The 25,282-nt window shown below is 28.3% G+C and overlaps 1 protein-coding gene across 2 annotated transcripts in view; it reads left to right on the top strand.

Annotated features, from left to right (window-relative positions):
* Nucleotides 1–11,756: 11,756 nt before the first annotated feature.
* The window catches only part of LOC136977772 (uncharacterized), a 38,499-nt gene continuing 24,973 nt past the window's right edge, over nucleotides 11,757–25,282 (top strand). For both annotated transcript variants that reach the window (XM_067273323.1, XM_067273322.1), the window contains exons 1-2: nucleotides 11,757–11,972; nucleotides 12,178–12,495. In XM_067273323.1, coding sequence (XP_067129424.1) covers nucleotides 12,236–12,495 — 260 coding nt within the window. In that variant the 5' untranslated portion in view covers nucleotides 11,757–11,972; nucleotides 12,178–12,235. The remainder of the gene's footprint in view (nucleotides 11,973–12,177; nucleotides 12,496–25,282) is intronic.

The raw sequence follows: 25,282 nt of genomic DNA, 5'->3' as shown, positions 1-25,282 counted from the left end.
ATCACATACATATATGAGTATTTTTCTACTTACGTCCTTCTTTACTATGACGTTCTGTGTCACGGTTGGAAAAATCATAGTTAACAGATGTTTGTATGTTTGTATATGTGGAAAAATATAATTATTACTTTAAAAAATTCCACACGTGATAATCATACATTCCAATTTTATTTATGTTTTAGTTTTTAATTATTTTGAAAATTTACAACTAAACACGAAATGTCTTATTAGTTAGTTACAAATTTACCTACGCTAAAAGTCTATTAAACCTATAATAACATAGATTTCACACATGTAATTTTATTTTATTTCTAAGAAATTTTCATTGAATCTATATTCATTTTTGTTTTTCTTTATGTAATATTATAAAATTCATAGAAACCTTTTATTATATGTAAATATGGCATGCTTTATAAAACTCTTCAAATTAATCATAATTTTTATTAAACAAAACTAAGACTAAATATGAAATTAAAATGCCATTAGGCCCACCAGTGGCCGAGTGGATAAAACCACCGAACACTGATAGTTGGTCGTGGGTTCGCCCTCGCTAACCGGCTGGCCATGTGGAGTTTTTCGGCTTTCCTTCACGTTAGTAACACTTAAATAGGGACCAGTTTCCCATAAAAGAAATAAAAATGCCATCAGATAATAATATAAATTATCTCGTGAAAAAATTCATTCAACAAATTTGAGTTTTGGGTGTAGAAATATTATTGGCATTTATATTAATTTACATAACTATAAATATACTGTATATTCAAAAACGTACAAATTTTGAACGTTGAATATTATTTTTGTCGTAAAAGAATGAATTACAAAATTTAAAAATTTCTCAAAAATATTAATTTTTCTAAATCATTCTTTTAAAATATTAAACATTTTTTCTGAACTGCTTTTGAAGACTAGAAAATATGCCCTGCAGCTTTTACCTCCAGCACGAAACAACAGCAGTGAAGTGGCCGTCAAGAAGCCATTTTTAGAAATTTTTTCTTTTTCTTAACTTTTCTCTCTATGGGCACTAAGAAAGCCTTTTAGCAAGCTCATTATGGGTTCGGCTAAGCCACAATTGGGCTGCCAGGCCGGTGAGGGACTATCCCCGAAAAATTCCTGGGGGTCTTCGACCCGTCCAGATTCTACCCTAGGCCCTCCAGAACGGTAGATACCACTTTAACTGCTAGAGGCTAGAACGTCGTCATGTGATATTCAAAATATTTTAGGCTTTTAAATAAATATAATAGAAGTTTTTCGACTTCTTTTGAAAGCCTTTTGTTTTGCGGCCGAGTAGTGTACGGTTGCCGAATGGAATAACGTCTTTTGGTGCGTAACGAACGATTATGTACTGTACGCTCATCATACTTCAGTATACCTAGGTTCGTGAAGTGCATCTCTACAGACTTCTAGATATGTTTTTAATATTTACAAAAAGAACAAAACGAAAAACTAATAATCTTGGAGATGTGAGACAGCGATCTAAGGACACCTACTTTAATCCAGACTATCAGAGCCCACTGTTCTCCCTTCAGTCCTGGCACCAAGTGCCTCTCTTTTCTTCTTTTCTCTCTCTCGCTGTAGTCGCCCATTCTCTCATATTTGTTTTCCGCTTCCTCTATATTCCAGACACTTGTGAAGTAGTACTGCCAGATGGTAACAGGTGTTTCCAAGAAGGACCATTAATTATCGCACTTTTTACCAGGCGGTAACAAAACTGATAAATGTCAAGTTGCAAACTCTGACAATAACGTATACGAATAACTAAGAATCGTTTATAATTTACACTATTTTTACCATATTTTCAAATAATTTTGCATAATTATATATCATATAAAATAAATGTCAGTCTACTTTTATTAATGAATTATTGGTATATATTTTCATATTTTATAAATTTATTTGCTACTTTTGCATACTCTATACTTTAATATTTTAATTCAACTTAATAATTCATAATGCTTTTTAAAATATGCATGCCCATTTTTTAATGTATAAGACGATGCCTGTAGTTTATCTAATGATTTATCATTTTCAGGAAACAAACTTTTTTCTACTTTTCTGTTATAGTGCTTTTCAATGCAATGTTTATGAACATGGAAATGAACAGCAGTTTCTATTAAATGTAATTTCTATGGATAAAAGCATAAAAGAATAATCTATGCTCGAATCAGTTATCTTTTTTTAATGCATAAATATCAAATGTATACAGTTTTCATATATACATATAAGATTAATAAAACAATATTTATACTATCAAAGTTTCAATAAATGTTATAATTGAAGCTAGATATAGTTACTTAATCTGTTTTCTTGTAATGTAAAGTAATTCTTATCGTTACTTATGCGAAATCTTATTTCACTTTTAGAGAAATACGATTTGTATTTGGTAGCTACATAAACCATTTCTAGAACCAAAATAAAATAAAGAAGAACCATATCTAAACATTGTAATAACTTCAAATCACAATAATACAAATTTAAGGACAAAATACCGGTGCATATTAGAGTATGCTAACATATCTTGAGAATATGCGCTAACGACAATCGTCTCATCTCGCACCAAACTTCCTCCGTGTGAATGGCCTTACGTTATGTAACAGTTTCCCTCCCCATAATCTCATATATTTTGCAAAAATGACGGAAATTTAAAATTGATTATAACATTTAAACATACTGTATTTTATAATTTTCTAATATAGCCTATGTTTTATGTATTTTATGTTTTACTTCGTAATGAGCATGAAACTATTTTTCTTTGAGAATGTAGACTAATGAAAATCGGCTGCATTCTTATTCTAGGAAAAACTATAGAATAAAGTATAAATTATTTGCGTAACCGTATAAACTTGCATAAACAGTAGACCTTTGATACATAACATCAAAGATTCGTTACTAAAGTTTGATGTTAAGTACGTTGATAAACAATAGACAGAAAATTAGTTTGGAAACCATATTTAAAGTAAGCAAAACAAATCAGTTTTGAGAATGTATCAAGTTAGTATCTTACAAAAGAAGATTTTTCAACAGCATTTTTGTTTTCATTATTATTTTTAACTATTTAATTACGTTAAAGTTCTTTTACTTTAATCATATTTAAATATTCAAAAATATTACTGCGATGTTTTACTTTGAATTAGGTAGGCTGTAGCATATTAGATAAATGTATTTTTCTTAATTATTGGTTTCGCATGCTGGATCTTAAATGTATTAATGTAACCTTTAACCTAAAAACAAATGCTATTCACAGCATTTAGTTAGTTTTTTATAAATCTACATTTTCATTCTAACTTATTGCGACGATCAATACAAAGAAAATAATTAACAATTTCATAAAATAATATTTTTTATTTAATATCATATAACTTTAAAATGCATTTTTAAATTAAATTATATTATTATAAAAAATATAAGTACACAAATATACAGAAAAACAATAGTCTTCCTCGTCTTTTTTTTGTCTTTAAAGATAATAACTTATTCCCTCCGCGTAATTCCTGTCCTTATTTTATGACCAGATGAACAATTTAATACATCAATGTATTAAATTGTTCCTCTGGTCATAAAATATTCAGTTAGAAGTTCATTAATTATTCTATACATTAATTATTCTATAGGTAGCTTTTGTTTTTTTATGACAAGTTCAATAAATTTTTCTTTGCTCTTAAAACCAGTTTTCTGTAATAAATCTTATACAAAGTATAGCCTATTGTTAAGTCTGAGTAAGATGAAAACAAAAGTCATGATATTTTGCTATCCGATATTGTAAAATCACTATGTAAATAGATTTTTAAAATAATGTCTACTTAAATAATATTTTGAAAAATAAACAACATATAATATTAAATAGTATAGCAAATATAGCTTTAAAAACACATCCTTGGTTACGTAATTTTTTAAGACAATAGGTTTTTTTTTTAAATTTTGAAGAAAAGAAAAAAGAGATCGTCTAGCAATATTCATCCAATAAATTGATTTTTTGGTGTAAAATTTAGTGTAAAAATATTATTGGCGTTTATATGAATTTGCGCAATTATAACTATAAATATATATTGAAAATGTACAATTTTTGAATTTTTGAATATTGAATATTTCTTTCAAACCTTCTCGGAATAGAAACTAAACGTATTATGGTATTTTTACCTCACACTATAAGGTACAGTAAGATCCCGCTTAACGCTGCCTCGCTTAACGCTGATTCGATATAACGCGGTCTGCTCGAAGCCTAAAAAACGCTCAAAATGTACGCTGATTCAAATTAACGCGGCATTTCATTGATTCCTATATAATATGATTGCACCCAAACATGAACCAATCAGCAAAAGGTGGCAATTCGTCGTAGTCCCATACATTCCTTAAATCTATGTTTTGTGCAATTTTGAAATATATATATATATATATTTTTTCAAAATTATAATTCAATATATATATATATAACATCACGGATGCCATAGGAAATAGCGACTTCGCTTGGCAAGAATTAACTGATAAATGCATGAACGGAGTTTGAAAGAAGTTATGGCCGAAGGTATCCAAGAATTCTTATCGAGAAGAGCCTATCGCTGCATCGGTAGGTTAACCAAATTGTCAACTTAATCGATACAGAAGATGTAGACAAGCATGATATTGAGAAGTTACTTCAACTTTCTGGTGAGAGCTTTACCAACGACGACCTTCAAGAACTGGCAGAATAAGGAATTCGTGTAGAACTGGAAAATAGAGATTCTGAAAACGAAGAATCCAAAGAACTTGTCTACGGATTTCCTTGGTAAAAGTTCGGTAACGATAACCGAAATCGCTGATCAAATTGTAGCGAATGATCCAGATTTTGAAAGGAGTGCAAAAGCAAAACGAGGCGTTTTGGATACGATCTTCTGTTACCGATATTTGCTTAAGGAAAGAAAAAAGAAAGCGACCAATGAAACTACACGACTTCATCGCAAAAAACAAGAATTTCAGAAAAGCCAGGACCTTCGTCACAAAAAATGAACTTTACATTTCTCTGTGAATATGTTTATGTGTTATTTAACATATATTATTATGCAAATTAATATAAAAATAACTTAAAATGAAAGTAAAATTTGTTTATTTTTGGTCGCGTGTTCCCCTATCCCTATTTACTCTACATTAAAATGGCCTGGTTTAACGCTGTTTCGCTTAGCGCTTTGTCGTCTAGGAACGCATCCCCCTTGTTAAGCGTGTTCTTACTGTATTTAAAAATAACTTAGAACTGTAATAGAAAGAACTATAACAGAAAAAATAATAATTTAATGAGAATAACACCATATCAAAAATGAAAAATGATTGATTTGGGGATGATTTGATACAGTACGGCTCTATTGCAATCTTTGCATTTTGCTGCGTTATAAAATGGCGAATACAGACATAACTTATTCATTAATAACTTTATCAGCGAAGAAATTGCTGAGTAGAAATATTCAAGGGCTGTTTTAGACTGTACAACGCCCTAAGTAAACTAGATTTGCGAAGTCTTTTTTATATAAATCTATATAACATAATGGAAAGTTCGATATTTGACATAATACAAGATCTAGGATTCTATGTAATTTTGAATATCGAATATTGGACTAAGAGTGAATATCAATAAACATATAAAATCAAATCTCGATAGAGTGCACTTTTAATTAGAAATATCCTCATAAAACGTCATCGAGTAGGCTATGTGCCAATGGAGCGTAACCGTAAATATCAAATAGATACGACGATTCTTCGTCTTCAGTAAATTATTAAATGTATGATTTTGCATTGCAAACAACCTTGTTACAAAATCATTTGAAACTAAAAGTGTGTGTGTGTGTATGTGTGTGGATCTCATTACTAAACATAGGGTAATTCTTATTGTAAAGTCTTTCAGTTTAGAACCATCTTCAACTTAGGCAAGCAGATGATGGCGCTATAAATCTGTAAAGCTATAAATTTTTTCTACTACTAGGCTACTTGTTAGTTCAACTGTTTTCTTATTTTTTTTAAATAAAAATATGAAAGTAGTGAATATATTTGTGTATTCTTAACATAAACAGATGTATAAAAGGTACCAGAAGAAAAGAATATTAATAACTTTAGTTTGGCTGTTTATTGTTTGCCGATATGTATAGAAATTCATATCGGCAAATAATGAGCAGTGAATATTGAAAGAAGAGCATTTAATTATAAAGAAAGAACAAAAATTATTTTTCCAGTATTGTCATGTATTAACTTTTTATTAGTCATTTGTCAACTCAATGTAAGTTAATACTTTTGAACAATCCATGTTTACAGAAATTAATTATAAACAAGAAAATAGAAGATGAAATTCAAGAAATAAATTTAAATCACATGGCTTAGAATACAGTTTTTTTCATAAATTTTTATTAATAGATTTCGCAGAATTTTTCGAAATTTTGTGCGTCAGTTGAAAACATTTGACGACATTTGAAAAAATACAAATAAAGTTTAATGCAAAAAAATGTAAAACATTTAATTCTTAATGCTACCGATCACAACTAGTCAGTTCGAAAAAATGGAGAGGAAAAAAGTAAAGCTATGAGAATATGCAACACAAGTGTTCCCCATTCATCAATAATACTATAAGTTTACACGTTCATTCAGTGAATTAACATCTGTTAAAGTTTCTTCCAACAGATTACTACTAGTACTCATGGCTTGGTGAAGTGTACGTAGTCTACGCGTGATGTGAATTAACTGTGGGAACATTATCGAAAAACTCCGGAAGTTAGAGATAATTAAGAATAATATAAAAATTCTAGTAAACAATTCTTAAATCGAGATGGATAATAAATAACTTTATACAGATGTATCTACTATATAAATAAAAATTAATAGATGAATAATTTACTCATTACATACTGAAAAATACAATTGAAAATAACGAAAACATTTATTTAAATATAACGAAATGTTAAAAATTTTAATAAAGTGATATTAAAATTCGTATATTCAATTCCTGATAGATAATCATTTCCAGATGTCAAGAAATAAATGATAGATTTAATATTGATTTAATGTTATTAATGTTGTTACTGTTATGTGTATAAGTAAAGATGAAAGAAGAATGAACAGTTATAAAAATTTCCAATTAATTAATTAATTAAAATTATTCTAATACTGTTAATAATAAATAGTTAAAAGTAAATTAGTAAATATTACAATATAATCATTTTATCTGATTCCTATCAACACGAAGAGAGAAAAATACGCCGAATAGAGAAAAAGAACTGTGTTCAAAAAGTAAAAAAAAATACCATTTTAATAGATTTTTTTTTCTTTAAATTCTAAAATCAAGTAAATATTTAAAAGTATAATACAGACTACGAATGTAAACAATTTAATTATTATCATTTTTATCTTCTTGTTTATCTATATATATATAATTATACATATAATACATACATACATACATACATATTCGTTCACTAATCACAGTTTCTTTATTAAACGGCGTTTCTTAATCGTCTTTAATTTAATTTGACTTAATTAATTAATCTAGCCAAGAATATCTTAACAGCTGTTCATTAGCGTCCTTGAGAAATGGGAACTTTTAATAATCACCATTGATAGAGCAAGAGCCGCGCGAACACCGGATATACAAGAGCAAGTTATCGCTAGAATTGGTGAAGATTCCCAGTATAAAACAAATGGCTAGAACAATAGGTACTGTATCTCTCATTCAAATGTATGGCGTATTATTCTTCCTGAATACCAATTGTATCCGTGCCTTTTACAGAGAGAGTAGGCACTTGCAATATGCGATTTTTCTCCACGAGCACAATTCGGTGAATGGAAAGGAGTATTAATTATCCTTTTCTCAGGGATGTACAACTTTCGCTGTTCATTTTTGGACGTAGGGTACCTTGAAACGTCGAGAAATGCAAACAAAAAACTTGGGGGTGATTTCTGTAGGTATGAATGTTACTGTGTGTGGAGGCGGCACGATTTTGTTCACCCTGTTTGAAGCTTAACAACTCCTGTGCTTTTTGTCAAACATTTCTGAAATTTTACAGGCGGTTTATTAGGGGATTGATCCTATTAAATTTTGGTGGTTAAAGGTCGAGGGGGTGGGGAGACATTGGGGATTCTATCAGTGGCGTACCCTGGGTGTCAGCCGCCCCCTTATTTAGGTATCTCAATTTAAAAGACTAAAATACACAGTAATTCTAAAGAACTTTTCAGCAAGAATAATCATCATTATTGTGTATTGTACAGGTTTAAATTTTTACAAGATATTATTATTATTTATTGTGAAATTTTGCCGCCCCGTAAAAGTGCCGCCCGGGGCGGGCCGCCCCTGCCGCCCCCACTACGTTACGCCACTGGATCCTATGTTTGTCCAGTAGGGTCGGACTTAATGACGATTTTATTCGTTATTAGGCTAATGTCAGACGAGCGTAAAAATGCACGGACAGGACAGAGAATGGTCGTCAAACGAGCGCTATTTTTCACGGAGTGCGTTGGTAATTAGTTTCATTTCGAAGTATATATGTCAACATGGATCTCATAGACTGCGATGTTCTGTATTTTTTACTTATAGAAGTATTTAAAAGCAAAAGAAAAAAAAAAGTAGAGAATATTGGGTACATCTTTTTGATCGTAACCAGTCATCCTTTTTCTTATTTCTGTTTTTATAAAGTTCAAATAAAGTTTTTCTCAATAATCTGTACGATCGTTTTACTAATATCCATGTCCCTTTTTTTATCCCTTCGGCAGGAACGACACCGACCCGGCACTTCATAGAAACAATGTCAACACGACCGTGGTTTTTCGCGCTCGTGTGACGACTGTAAGCTTGAAGTGTAAATCCCAGCGCCTGACCGTCACGCAACGTCATGAGATAATCGCGGACGATCCGGTGCCCGTTCCTGCCGCGCAACGTGATTTTTCGCGTCCACGTCCGTCTGACCGCGCCCATAGGTTTATGCAATCCCCTAACGTCTGTCAAAAACCACGGACGTGAAATCACGCTCGTCTGACGTTAGCCTTAGAATTTAAAATTTTTTTTATGAAACTCATCCTTATCCTCAAAATTAAGGTTTTTACACTTTATAATAGTTAAAAATATAAAAAGCTTTTTAAATAAAATATCATAACAGATGGCGTAACCAAAATTTTAAATTTTGCCTGGGAAGTTGAGCAACTCGTTGCTGATTTATTTAGGCCTACTCGTTGCTTATTCTAATTAGTGTTTCCTCATCTATAAACCTGTCAAATTTAGCCAAACATTTCTGAAACTTGCTAATATATATTTGTTCTTCGTGCTTTTGACACAGTTTGAACAAATGCAATAAATTTTTCGGAGACATCATTCACTAGTCCAAAACGATTATTTTTATTGAATAAACTTCATCCTCACTTTTATCGGATCTTCATCTATCTGATCAGCATTTAGGTAAGAGAAATTGCAGAATTATGAACTGGCAGATACATATTACAAAAGGATTTTCGAGGACGTCATCAGTTTTAAAAATAAGAAAGATTCAAATCTTTCCGCAAAATTTGATCGATTAGCCAATTACCAAGTTGAATACGTCTATAAAAAATTGAAAAAAGTCAAGACTTTGGAAGAAAATTATGAAACAGGCACTTTCAGAGGAAGTGAATTCGAATGTGGAGTCTTGCAGAATCTTCCAGAACTTATTGATTGAAAGCCAAAGAGAATTCGGCTGCTTTCAATTATGAAAATTGAGTTTTCATAAGTAGGTCTTTTTTTTAACGCTTTCCGCCCTGTGGGCACTAAGAGGGTCTCTTATGGGTTCGGCCAGGCCCACAATGGGGCGCTCGGGTGGTGAGGGACAGGGCCCGACATATCCGAACGGACCACCCCCCCGAAAAATTCCTGGGGATTATTCGATCCGTTCGGATTCGATCCAGGGCCCCCCAGAGCGGTAGGCTGTCACCTTGACCGCTCGGCCATCCGGCCGTCTCGTAAGTAGGTTTACTGACGATAAGTTTGAATCTGGAGTAGTTTGTTTAGAGACGATCTTTGTTATTTTTAAAAAGACCTAAGAAGAAAATATAAAAATCAAATCTTATGATTATATTAATATTTAACAAAATTTTTCCTGCTTGAAATATGTATTTTTCATCTCGTGTATAGCAGGAAAAAAATCGAAATTCCTGTAAAGAGAAAAACATAAAGAATGACAGTAACAAAAGTAAAAATGCTGCAATTTTCACTGGTAAAATGCACATTTGTATAAAAATTTTCTTTTTCAACAATTCTGAAATTCTAAGGTTTGTGATAGCATTTTTTGAAAATATTTTATATCAAATTCTCATATACTCCCAATCTCCTCTAATATAAAATAAATATAAAATACTGTACATTGTGCTATAAAATTTTCATTACATACTGTATATACTTTTAAAAAATGACAAAAGAATACCCAGGACCGACGTGATGGAAAGACAAACCCGGACTTTGTAATTAAAATAAAGTCTAGAAAATCAATTTATGTAATTTCAATATTGCATAAAAATAGAAGGGGGGAAAGGAATATACAAGAATGAACCGAGAGCATCACGTTAGGAGGAAGGAGAGAGAAGTTCAGAAGCCCTACCCCTACCCTGTATTCTTCGTCCCCGTTACTCTGAAAATATCTTGAACTTAAATAAGTCCGAATTTATATTATTATTCCCTATATATTAGTTTTATGAATATATGATTACATAAAGTAAATTTCAAGTTCGACATATAATAATTTCATTATTGACACTAAAAATGTTTGCTCGATATATATACTTTAATTTTGGAAGTTCCGTTTTTCCTATTAAAATCCACCGGAAAATTCAAATCAACACGATACAGTATATAATCTATTTAAATTATATTTATCTAGTTTTCCGATTTTTCTTACTTGTTCGATTTAATATTAATCACTATATTTTCCCCAAGTGTTAACATCCGGAATGTCGGAATTTTATACTAAACAATCATAAAAGTAAAGATTAATAAATTAAAATAATTTTTAATATATAAAATTCATATTTTATCAATTAAATATTTAAGTTTATTCATTTAAATACTTCCAATGATATAATGAAATAAAATAATATGTTCTTTTATTAAAAAAATAAATAAAAATTAATTTTTTCTTACAAATTGCTCATTTTTAATTTGTTTTTTTAAATAAAAAAACAATATTTGCATTTGACAGAAATTTATTAGTATTTTTTATATTCTCAGATCTTAGGCCAAGGTTAAATTGATACTTAAATTATCTTTTTATACCCTTACCGAATAATATATTGAATATCATAAGTACAATATATTTAATTAATTAAGATAGGAAAGTTTTTATAAATTTTATGTTTAATTAAACATATAATCAAATAAAAATGTTTAAATTATATATATAAAAAAATAAAAAATAATTAAAATTTTTCATTCAAGAACTACGCTACATATTAATTTAATAAAGAAAAAAATTTAAAAAATCAATACAATTAAATAAAATTATCTTTAATGCAATGATAACGCAGTCGGAAATTATAATAGATACAACAAACAACTTCCTTACAAAAAAATTCCGTGCTAAAAAATTCCAGAAATTTCATATAATTATCTTAAAAAAGTTTTATAAATAATAAACATTTTATAATAATTATCTTTAAATAAATAATAATTTCTATAAATAAATTTTTACTATAGGATTTATTGTTTAGTGCGGAAGATTACTCGAGCAAAGTGTCATATTATAGTATAATATACAGTATCAATTCGCTACACATGCCAGCACAGTGGTAGGAACTACTTTGTGATATAGTATTGTATGGTTGTTGTGTCTTGCGTGCGAGAACAAGATTAGATAGATTCGCTGGAATTTCCGACCTATTCTTTATTTTGACGTGTTTCGTTATGGTATTTTTAACTGACAGTCACCAATGCCAAGAGCTTATTCGATTTAACTAAGTCAGTACGTTGGTTGTATAGAAACATTGGCACCACATGTGAAAAGGGGCGTCAGGTAAGACGTTTTTTAATTGTTTTTTTTTATAGTTCTCCTTTTAGTAAATGCAAAAATAAAATATTATATCGACTTCACAAGATGTATATTGAAATATACAGAATTTAAAGTCTAAATGTCAATTTCAGTTGTCTTATTGATTTTATTTATATTAAATTAATTAATGGGTTATAAATACTGAGAATCTAATGTTTATTTATAACAGTTGCGAGTCACATGGTTTTTTTTCGTACGATTTCAAGGTCGAAAAATTGTACGAGTTGATGCTCTTAGAACCCCAGTTATTGACCGCTTCAATTATGGTTTCTGAGGAATCTCTGTGTGAAAAATTGGTTGGTGTAGTGCTGACTGATGATCGTACTCAGGAAAAACACCTGATCGATAGAACGGAAGAAAAGAACATTGTTTTGGGTGTCGTGATGCTTAGACAAATAAATGGGATTAATGCGGAAGAACTGAGACGATTAATGTGCGCTCAAATAGCTTCTTTACCTCCTTGTTTTACTTTGTTAACTAAAGATGGGTAAGTGTTTAAATCCTTTTTATATTTAACACGAATAGATATATATTTTTCAAACAAAGCCCCTACTTGTTACTAATAGAAGATATTCGTGTCTGTAATATATTAGACTAGATGTTTATACTAACTCTACGAATGTGCTGAAAATTAATCAACATGTGTTCAATGTATGTAACGCTATAAAAATAGCTCCTTCGCAAAAATTAAGACAATAAATTGATTCATGAAGGAAGCTGATCATTTTTAAATTCGACTTAATAAGTATTATTTAACAAATTGTTACTAATATTATTTTGTTGATATTAAACAGTGATACAGCCATAAAACGTTTAGATGATGATTAAGCCTTTTTTTTTTTTTTTTTTTTTAATTAGTGTATATTTCGCGAAATTAAATTAGGCCAAACAACCGGAACTGTATTTGTTGTAGGTCGACAATAATTTACAGACAAATTTCCTGTATATTAAATTTTATATGAATTTAATTTTGAGTATATATTTTATTGAATTTGTTTTACTGATTATTATTTTTTTTAAATTACAATTTTTGCTAATACATATCGTTAGAGGACGTCCACTTTTGCAGGAATTCAGGCGTGGGTGGCAATCTTTTCACTTCGTTGGGCTAAAATAACAACGGGCTTCATTCAGTAGTGGATTATACTATAAAACTGTGAATGTATAATACAATAAGCACTTCCGAAACAAATCCGATTTACAAGCTCATGCTATTTTTATAATTTCCATAAAACTGCGTAAATTAAGAGCAACTATTTATATTCGTGCGTACTTTAAATAATGCATTTTAAATTTTGATTGATTGATTTTAAGAAAAATATGATTAAATATTTCATATACAGTGCAATTAACAAACTATTCTACAGTAGTATAAATCTAAATTATTTTAACATATTTTCAGTATGTTGACCTAATTTTGCAGGTAAACACTTACTATGCAGCGGGTCATTATCACATGTGCTTATAGTGAGAAATAGAAATTGTCCAGAAAATATTTAATTTTAGTTTGACAGCAATATGAGTGTCAATGTGTCTTGAAATAATTGATAGAAACATGTTGATTTCGTGGTCCTGTCATATTTTTGATGCTTTCCATTAAATTTTCAGTTTTATAAAAAAAAAATACTTTGTTTTGTCTGATTATTATTAATTACTTCGGTTTGTTTTACCGATAAGAAAACAATTATTTTGTATGGGTAGAAAATTTCATAGATGACAAAACGAATTTACTAACCATGCAACTGCTATATACAATATGTTTCTCAATGGAAAATTTTGAAAATGATTTTCCGTTTTCTATTTCCGTTCAGGATTACACCCTGTTTTTTTCTTTTTTTACGCTTGTATGTCTTGACCTAACTCTCCGTATAATTACGTAAGACCATCCGTTATGAATGAAAGGCATTAAACCATTATCTCAATACATGCCGGAGATTCATTTCGGTTGAGGTCATAATAAACTCCACTTCATGCTTCGTTTCTTGCTCTTCAAAAACTCTCTCCTTGTTATTACCTCCGTGAAATTCACGTGATCAAATGATTCGACATTCTTTTCACTAATGGTGACACACCGGAAATTAGAGGGGAAAAAAAAACTAGCTTCGAAGAATCCAGTTTTAGCCGTTCTGAGAAAAAATTCTTTTTATACGTTAGTCTAATCAGATTGTACCTTTAAATAAATTCTATCCCCTTTATACCTGTAAATTCTTCAGCTTCTGGCAATTTTTTTCAGGTTATAACGTATAATAAATTAGCCATAAATTTTTTAGAAATAGTACAGTAATTTATGTATATATTTATTTGAAATTTTTTAAAATGTTTGATAAGTGATAGTTTTCATCATTGCACATTTAAAATATTTCATGCGTTAATATGATTTCGTGTTAAAGGCGTTATCGTTTTATGACGTTAATTCAACTGCGTGCATTCATATCTTCAATCGAATAATTTATTATTCGATTGAAGATATGAATGACCGAATTACAATTGTTTTCTTATCAGAAACGATTAAAATATATTTATCTGCCGATGTTAAAACATATTTGCTACCGTCGACTAGCATTTGTCATAACGTATTACGAAATTATAGATAATATTCAACATTTAATTAAAAAAAGTTATCTTAAAATGTAAAGAAAATGAAAATCTAAATAAGTCACAGGTGTAGACTTTGGATTTTCTGTAATAAGATCAAGTATTGTATAGGATGCTAAGGGATATTTATATGCTATTATACATTTCCCTTTTCTATCCAAAAATATATAGGAAATCTGGAAATATAAACTGTAAACTGTATTTATATTGGAGTTAGAAAAGCTATAGAATTTGTAGTATTCATAATATTTGGTTCCGGGTAGTGGTGTAAAAATATATCGTGTTTCAGTCAGGAGGAGACTCCAATTAAATTCTGACTCATCGCCAATGGCTACTCTTAAATGTTCATACGGCGGAAAGGATGTTGGTGAACAAAAGGAGGGGGGAGGAAATAGGATATTTATGAATTTATAGTAATAGATAAATTTTATCAGATGACATTTTAACTAAAATTAACTTCTGGATAAATGACAATTAGAAATAAGAATATTTGAGAGTGATTTTTATTAATAAAATAAATACAAATCACTCTTGTAGCATTTATATAATGTTTTCGGTTATTATATTGTTGTTTTATTCTGTTAGCATTGACATTCTCACGGCATTTAAACATGAAAGAGTAGTCAAAACACGAATTAAATCTTCCTGTCTTTGGAAGTGGTTAGAACTGAGATAAATTTGTTAGCATACTTGTTGCTAATAATAAAACATTAGATTCTCTAAAAGAAGCTGAAGAAAAAATCGAAACAATTCATATGAAAAATAATATTTGTAGATTAGATATTTCAGTCATTTAATATTTGTAAAGTAAATATTAAATATGATGAAAAGATGTATTTAAAATTATTTTAAAAATAGTTCTGAAATTAAAAACATATCAAATAAATTTAAAAATCAAAATGAAACTATTCGAAGGATGACAAGCACTTTTTAACTGATTATTTTTTTTCTAAAAAAGGCTGCTCTGCTTGTTATAATTCCAGGAATTGTGATCTTCATTTTTTGAATGTTAATTGTAGCCTATTTAGGAGTTTATTGTATTTTAAATATGTATTCTACTTTTATCCATATAGTATTCAATTAGTTTTTAAACTTGTTTTGATATAAATAAATTTAAAATTAAAACTAATTAAAACTGTAATTAAAACATTAAAACTATAATTGAAAACTAATTTTTTTTTTAAAATTAGTTTTCAATTATAAATATTAATGAAACTTCTTTTACAGTTTATAAAAAGTTTGCAACTTTTAAATCTATAATACAGTATATATATCCATTCTTTTCATAATTGGAATTCATTTCTCTATCATATAGGCCCAAAGGGTGATCCGCTTCTTAAAAATTTCATCACTCACAACTTGTTTCTTACATCAAATTATAAAGAAAATTATAGTTCCTGTTTGGAAAATTTTTCTTATTTTCTAAAATTAAGCTGTTTCTAAAACTCGTATAAGAACAAATACTTATGAAGTTCAGCTTTTGTTTCAGCTTCAGTTATACTACAGTTTTTTTTTTAAATTAAATGTAAATTACAATATACTGTAGTTATACCAATTTTATTAGTATAATTTCGATATATCTTAGCAATTTAATTAAATTACATTTCCTTGCATTTTTAGAATTTTTATCATAAAAATTTATTTTTATTTAAAGAATTTATGGATTATTTAGTAAGTTGAAAGGTCACAGATCTACAAATTAGCTATAAATTATAGTATTGTGAAATGGTTAGGAAATTTGTTTTAAGTTATGAAAGTAATGTGCTTACTTCCAAATGTTTGCCTTAATTTTTAGTTACTGTATACAGCAGGGGTTGCCAAAATGGTTGATATTGACCCCCAGGGGTCGATAAAACATTATTCGAGGGTCAATGAAAAGACTAAAACTTAAAAAGTTTGAACCGAATATTGCTAATCATGCTAAGGATCATCAAGCTTATCTGTCTCATTGATTGTCAGTTACAAAAATTATTATTAACATATATACAATAAATGTAAAATTAAAAAATATATATTAAAATAGTAGGAGCTTTTTTTTTGCTTGTAACACAAACTTTTTGGTCGGGGTCAATGTGAGGTTTCGGAAAGTTGTAGGGGGTCAATGATCAAAAAAGTTTGGCGACCCCTGGTATACAGTATATTATTGTATTAACAACTTGTAGACAGAAAAATATAATGGTCTAAGTAACTATAAGCAATGACATTGAAATTATTGATTAGTCGAGAATTGTAGATCTGTAATTTGTCTTTAAAATTGCAGGTCCCTGAATATACATAATATTTTCATGGAAATTTTAATAAATTTAAATGGTATGGAATTAATTTATTACGTTTCAAATTACAATAATTACAAATTTAAGAAAAAACTTCAAAAATTATGTCTAAATTTAAAATTGAAAATCTTAACTCAAGCAGAAACAGATTAAAAGCAGTAATGAAAAGTTAAGTTTATTTTCAAATAAATTTCCAAAATTAAACTATAAATTTGAGATTTCTTTCTAAAAATTATATAATCCTATAATAAAATTAATCAATAAGAATACTAAATATAATTGATTACTTTAAAACAATAAACGATAGACAAAAATAATACATTTACTATTCAATTTTTAAAATATATTTTAATTTGAAAATAAATTTACTTCAAAAATAGTGAATGGATTCATTAAACATCAGGATACACAAATAAATCTGTATGATAAAAGTTTGTTATCCATTAATTCACAAAAATTTAACCTAGGCCTTTTTATAATACAGAAATTAAAACTTTTTAAAGTAGACCTTGTGTTACACTTTGTTCAACTATTTGTAGACCTGGAACATTAACCTGTTAACCAATGATCTATTCTTATTTTCTCCTTTTAAATATACAGTATGTTATTTATTAAAGGAATAAAAAAATTCAGATGTATATGTACAGTGCAGTGATTATTTGTTTGAATATGCAATGAAGAATAACTTTTTGAGAAATGTTAGCAATTTGTAAACTATATATTTAACTGAAATTATACACTACAAAAATTTGGTGTTTTTAAATCTTATTTTCCTAATAACATTCATCCAATTTACTAGCAGATTTTTTTATATATATCTTATAAAAGATCATCATTTAATGCAAGAATGTTTTTGAAGTGAAAATTATGTTTAAGGAAAGTACAACTGAAAACCTTACTTATATATTCCTTATCAAATATTGTTTGCAATAATGACAAATGAAATATATAAGTTTCCTGGTTATATAAGTTGGAAATATATAAGTTTTAATATTCCTGGTCTTTTTCTTCTTTTAGTGATTTGTACAATATTATTGATTTTCCGTATACTTTTGTTTTGGGCTAATTTTATAATCATTTTATTTTTAAATAATATTTGAACTTATATATTTGTAATTTCTCAGGAAAAGAAAAATTATAAATAAGATTTGGACTTATTTTTCTTAGAGTGAAGAGTTTAGACCAGGGGTCGCCAAAGTGGTTGATATCACCCCAGGGGTCGATATAACATTATTGGGGGGTTGATTATTAAGCTTAAGCTAAGGATAAGGGGGACGTAAGGATCAAGCTTATCCGTCTCACTGATTGTCAGTTACAAAAATTATTATTAACATATATACAATAAATGAAAAAAAATGCAACATTAAAAGAAATGTATTAAAATAGTAAGTGCTTTCTTTTGCTTGTAACACAAGCTTTTTGGTGGGGGTCAATGTGAGATTTCGGGGGTTGATAATCAAAAAAGTTTGGCAACCCTTGGTTTAGACGATCTTGTATATATTATAAGCAAAAATTGGAAAAAAGTTGCAAAGTTGTTTTTTATTTTCATTCCAGAATTGTCTCCTCAGCAGCTTTCAAATTGTATTTAGAAAATTAAAGTATCTAATTACAGGGAATACATTTGTACAGATAAATAACTTTTTTGAGTTCTTTTTTGAGGAGTTATTCATAAATAATTATTTTTAGAAATCATCCACAATATGCTATTTTATATACCGATGTAAGATATAAAATTTGATATTTCAAAGCACAAAGTTAGATTTTTCCATTACTTTTTTATAAGTAGTTGCAGTGGTTTTTAAAGGAACTTTATTTGAAGAATTGATATCCAATGCTGTATTACTTATTATCGACAAAAAAGAAATATTAGGTTCTATCTTTGTTTTTGATCAAACTCAATCAAATGTAATATTTTGAGGTATATTTATTCTATCTTTTATGAGATTAGTTTGTAAAAGTCGTATAAAGAAATAGAATTTTATTTCTTTGTTTTATCATTTATTTAAGTGAAGTGGTGGGAAAACAAAGAAAAAATTAAGCAGTTTTTTCATTCTTTTCTCACTTACTTGACAGATCTGAAAACAAGTAAGTAAAAGTTAAAAGTTAAAGTTTATATATATAATGAGGAACAATATATGTCAATAATCTGCTATGATCTAATTTCTTTGTGAAATGTAATGTTACATTTATTACATTTACATTTACATTACAAACTCATAATATGCAATATAAAATTCCACTATTAAGTATAAAATAACAATTATAACTATAGTACAAATATACTATGATTATAAGTTATATATGATTTTCTAATTTTTATCAAAAATAACTTAACATTTAATTTTCTTTTTATCTATTAAAGTTTTTCAAAATATGTGTGCATACAGGCCTGGAAATGGGCTTCTTTTGTCATTTATTTATTTATTTTGAACAAATGAAAATTACAGAATGTTTCTTTATTAATAAAAAGCAGTTTTAAAGATTTTATTTTTTGTTAGTAAAAAAAAATCGACACATATTTTATTGGTTATAAGTATTATTTTGTGAAGTGTTCATACGTAATGAGTAACAATGTTTTCTAAACTAAACATGGGAAGTCTTCTGACACATCACTTTTGTTATGATTCATCTATTACATGGCAATATTATTATACCTAGGCATTTTAACATTTATAAAATTATATGGTTTTCAATTTTATTTTTAACAAATATATTTATTAAAAATAAAGTTGTAAAACATATCTACATTCTTCTATAGATTAAAAATGAAATGAAACTCTTTCTACACAGTTAAATAAAACTAAATTGAATAAATAAACTAAAATAAAATTGAAATTATCTCACTATTATACAATATAAATCATATATAATAGATATGTATGTTTATAAAAAGCTAAGAGAAAGAAAACTATATTTTTGATGTAATAGTGGATTATTGTTTTTTCGAATATTTTATTTCTTTGAATATTAAAAACCTTTAACAAAAGTTGATTCAATTTTTGGAATCCATATATTGGTTAATTTTTTATTTTATTATATTCAGATTATAAACAAAAATTATTTTAATATGTAACATAACTATATCATTAGACATTTATTGCATTGTAAATAATAATTTAAATTAAATTTTAATTTATAATTTCAAAGTGTATTAAGAAACACATAGTTTGAAAACTTGAAAAGTTTAGGATACTGATAATATTAAGGATTAAACTGTCGTTTTCATACAAAAATTGATCAGGATTGATCATTAGATCTAAGAATAGAATAGGCTACTATTCTATTAGTGTAAACTAGTTTTTTCAAATTATAATGATTAAAAACAAATCTTGATAACCAAACAACTATGCTGACTTCACCAGTACTTTTGAAATTTAATTGATCATTTTCAGTTCTATACAGTTAAAGTTTACTATAATTACTAAGAAGTTTAAACAAAATTTTGGAAGGGTCATTAATTTTGTTCCTTTATTGTTTTTTAATAGCATAAATCATTATTTTTAATATTATAGGCTTCACAACAATCTTTCCAATCCTTATTCATTGACAATATGTTTTAAGACGTTGTAATCAACTAATACATATAATTATTCTTAAGAAAATTATGACAAAAATAAAAAATAAGTATATACACTGAAAAGAAGACAAAAAAACTATATTTGATTTCAAATAATTTTTAATGTTGTTATTGAATATTTAAATTTATTTATTTATTTGGGATAAACTTTAAGATAAACCAAAGTGATACATATCTCTTTTGATTTGAATCTGCTTTCAATTATAAATTACAAATCATCTGTAATAAATAAGATTTTCATTAATTGATGGAAAAATCTTTTTCTAAAAACTATTTTAATGAACAATTATTTTAAAAATTGAGATTGAATAATTAGGGTATTATAGTAGTCATCTTTGAAAAGTAGTAAAATGCAAAAGAACATACAGAATAATTTTTAATATTTTTCTAACTTTTAAAACTGAAATGTATAATTAAATGAGAATTACTTAGTAAAGATGAAAGCAAGTAGAAGTCTAAAGAATTTCTAATAAAACCATTTTTTATCTGATTTGTAGAAAGTTTTATAAAAATATATATTAACTTTCTATATATATATATATATATATCAATTATAAATTTGAAGCAGTTAAGTTTAGTAATGTGCTTCTTTTTCTTTTTTCTGTCTACTAAATATTATTTAAGAAGTTTTCTAATTTGAAACTGAAAGCAATTATTTAGATATAACAGTATATCTTCTCTATAGAAGCAGACTATGATAATGGTTCTTCATTACATGCATTCAAACTGAAATCAATATTTCTCTAGTCATAGTTAAGTGCATCAATACATATGATTGCAAAATTTGAAAGAAAAAAGAATCCAAACATTTTGAGAAATTAAAAATTCATATATGAATATAAAAACACCTTACCACTGGGGTATAAAAATAACATCAATGAATGAATAATACCATAATCAGTTATTTTCTAATGAATGACTATTCAAACTATAGCTTTCTTTTTTTACTTTGATTTTTAGTACTAATAATTTTATTTGATTTTGAATTATTTACATTCTTTTTTAATGAAATTATTTTTTATTACATTATTTTTAAACAATTAGTTAGTTAATATATTTAACACAAATGATATAGTTGAAAATCTGATATTTTTTACATTATTCTTATTAATAAAATTAGGAATATTAAGAATAATTTCTGTTATTCCTAATTTTTCACATTATTTCTTTTTTACATTATTTCCTGAAGGTCAATTAAGAAGACCAAAAACATCAGAGAAATAAACTTTTGCCACACTGTAATAGTAGTAGTACTGTGGTTATTAATAAATGAATATATTAGTTTCATAAGAGGAAAATTTGTTATACTTAATTTTTCATTTATATGAAAACAAATATGTTGTTATTTTGTAATATCAAATGTTAAGCAAAATACTTCAAAATACATTTCTTTATGCTGGTAAAGCTATTTACCAAGATAGATCACTTAAACTAAACTGACTAGATTTTTCAAGGGTTGTTTGCATTTGTCAAGATTTTGAAACTTAAATTTTTTTAAATATTCTTTAAATAATTTATTTTTCTCTAACTATTTAATCTATTTTACTAATATTTTAGAGTTCTTCAATACATAATTTTCTTTTCTTTGTTTTACCATAATTTTTTAAAACTAAATCAAAGCAATGAGTAGGAAAATTTATTTAGAAGAAATGTATTTAGTTGATAAAGTTTATTAATATTTGGATGCTGATTTTTGCATTGATGAGTATCAGTGATTATTTTTCTATATTACTATAAGATATTATGCACTTCCAAATTTTTAAATGCTAATTGGTTGATATTATGTAATGTATAATCAGGAAGCTTCTATTCTTTCTATTAGGGCTGTCAAGGTTGCTGCTCAGAATTTTATACAGATTTGAGGAAACTAAATCTTAATAGATCTTACTTATTTAGAATGAAAACTTTTTAAATGTTTTACATTGTTATATATTTAAATGCATTACATTGTTTGCTGTTTATTTTATTGTTTTATATTTTTCAATGCTATATAGAAGATGAGAAGGTTATACAATATAACATAATACTCTATATTTGGTTATTTTATTCAAAGTTAGCTTTAGAAAGAAAAATAACAAATTACTTAAACCTTATTTAGATATGTTTAAATTTGATATATCACATATTTCATAATTAATTTTTTTATATAAGATACTTAAAAAGGTAAGTTACTTACTATATCCATAAAAATATTCAAAGTAAACAAATTCTTAAATACAAATTCAGAAATAAACTCCTGATTTAAATAATCCTTATATGTTAGCATGTGTCCCTTGTGTATGTATTGTGTCTCCCAAATCATTATTTTAATTTTATTCTTCTGCTTTCAAGAAATGAGCTGCATGATCCATTTATGTTTATTTCATAAATATAATTTTTCAATCCTTTATTAAATTTCTGTCATTTTATGATGCATTTGTTATGTGAAAAATACACATTTAAATAACATTTTCTTTTGTTGAATAGCTTTGTTTTTCAAAACCCTTAAATTCTCTATTATCATCAAACTGAACAAATATTTGTTTTCTTTGATAGCAGTGGAGGATACAAGGAGAATGTTAGTTTGGTTGTATAAGGCAGTGATTCTCAACCACTGTGCCGCAGCACTTTAGTATGTCGTGAGATTTTCGAAGTGTGCCGCACTGCAAATACCCATACATAAGCGACATCAGACAAGTAGTTTAATTGGTTCTACCTTCCTAGGGCACGATTAGAAATTATAACCGGTGTTACTGATAACTGCCAATAGTTACAAAGGCATTTAGCAAATGTGACCTAAATAACCAACTGCATTTAAAAATCAGTTGTGACGTCACCGGTTGCCCTGCGGTACTTACCGAAGTAACCATGTGCGCTGCCAGATTTTTAAATTATTAAAAATGTACCATGAAGAAAAAAAAGGTTGAGAATCACTGGTATAAGGCAATCTGCCAAGATGGAAATCAATGTTAATTTGTAATATTTTCTGTTAATGACTCCCTATAATTAAGATCTGTGAGATATAATTTTAATTTTAAAATTTGTACCATATATTCCTATTTTGAAAATATATTTCAATTTCTCTCTTTAAGAATACAGTGTATTACATTAAATTTCTTAAATATGATTTCAGGAAAATCATCCATGAAAAATTTAATATATTCATTAATTTAATTGCATCATTTAATCTTTTGGGATTTGTGGGTCATATTGTAGTTTTACTTTGTAGAAGTAGGCTACAATATTTATTAAAATTCTAAGAACACACAAAGGATTGAGGATCTCTAATAAAAGGAATTCTGGGTTTTTCATAGAGAAAAAATTTTTAAAGGAAGTATTTTTAGTGTTAAAATAATAAAAGTTTAAATTTACCTATTCTTAATTGTAAATAGTTAATACTTTTTTAAAGCATTTTTGTTGTATTTTATTTACACTCAGTGCCATAAAAATTAGCATGCTAAGAAGGAGTTATTGTATTGCTGCAAAACTTGGCATTCAGATAAGACTCAAGCGGATATGGAAATGATTAGAGTTATAGCATGATGACTTCTTGCATAATGCCAGTAGAGGGCATCAAAGTGTGTCCTTCTTGGCCTATGGCCTATAAAAAAAGTTCACAAAAGCATCCTGTCTATAGTTTATCTGTTGCAGAGGGATGCTGTATCACTAGAGATGCCTTTACATTACAATTGAAGACCATATGAACAACTAACAGAGTTTGAGAGGGAAAGGATCATCGAGTTGAGAGAAGCCAGATGGTCATCTCACTGAATAGCCTGAATGGTCATCTCACTGAATAACTGTTCTGACAACACTGTGAGGAGTGTTCCAACACCTCCTCACAGTGGCCTCCACACAGGGACCAGTGGACACAATAGAATTCACACACATGGCACCCAGGCTCAGGACACCCTCAGCAGACCACTAGCCAAGACAACCACCTGGTCCACCAACAAGCATGACACAGCCAACTGTATCATTGCCCACCATCTGGACACAGGTGGCACCATCATTATAGGCTTTTGTGTCTGTCCATACCATTTTGAAGTGCCTGGGTGAGGAACATTTGGTATTGCAGCAGCCATTACATGTGCCGCCATTGACAGCCATCCACTGTCATCTCTGTTTGGAGTGGTGTTGCTCTCGATGGGTATTGGAATGGAATGGAACCAGGTTATCTAAAGCAACAAATCCAGATTCAATTTGGGCACTGATGACAGCTGTGTTCATGTCTGAAGGCCCTGTGGTGAACATCTCAATCCTGCCTATGCTTTAGAGTGGCACCCTGCCCCCACAGTTGATATGATGGTCTGGGGTGCCATCACATATGTCAGCTGGTCTCTTCTAGTAGTGATTCAAGGAATCATGACAGCCTAGTGGTATGTTAGTGACATCTGCTATACTGCCACATTTCTCTGGCTTGCTCAGTTCCCTGATTTGATACTGATTGGACATGTCTGGGATCACCTGGGACACCAAATTGGACAGTCTAAATTAGAAGACTGCTTGCAGCAACTGTGGACTGACATACTGCAGGATACAATACGGCACCTGTATGCCTCCATGCCCATCCATATCACATCATGTATTCATGCTAAAGGTGGCCCAACCTACTAGTACCTCTTTACTAGACCCTCCTTTCATTTGTAGTTTTTCCTGCAATAAATGATTCTTTTGCTTTCATTTTGTAATCACTTACTTATATCATTATTACATTCACACATGTACAGTTTTGTTCGATTTTGACAACTCCTCCTTGGCATACTAATTTTTTTGGCAATGAGTATATAATCAAAATGAGAATTAAGATGCTTTATTTAGATGTTACATTGGATATAATTCAATTTTAA

The sequence above is a fragment of the Centruroides vittatus genome, unplaced genomic scaffold (genome assembly GCF_030686945.1).
Source record: "Centruroides vittatus isolate TY-2023 unplaced genomic scaffold, ASM3068694v2 contig_474, whole genome shotgun sequence".
Classification (NCBI taxonomy): Eukaryota; Metazoa; Arthropoda; class Arachnida; order Scorpiones; family Buthidae; genus Centruroides; species Centruroides vittatus.
Note: the sequence above shows the minus strand (reverse complement) of the source record. Positions and strands in the feature narration are given on the sequence as shown.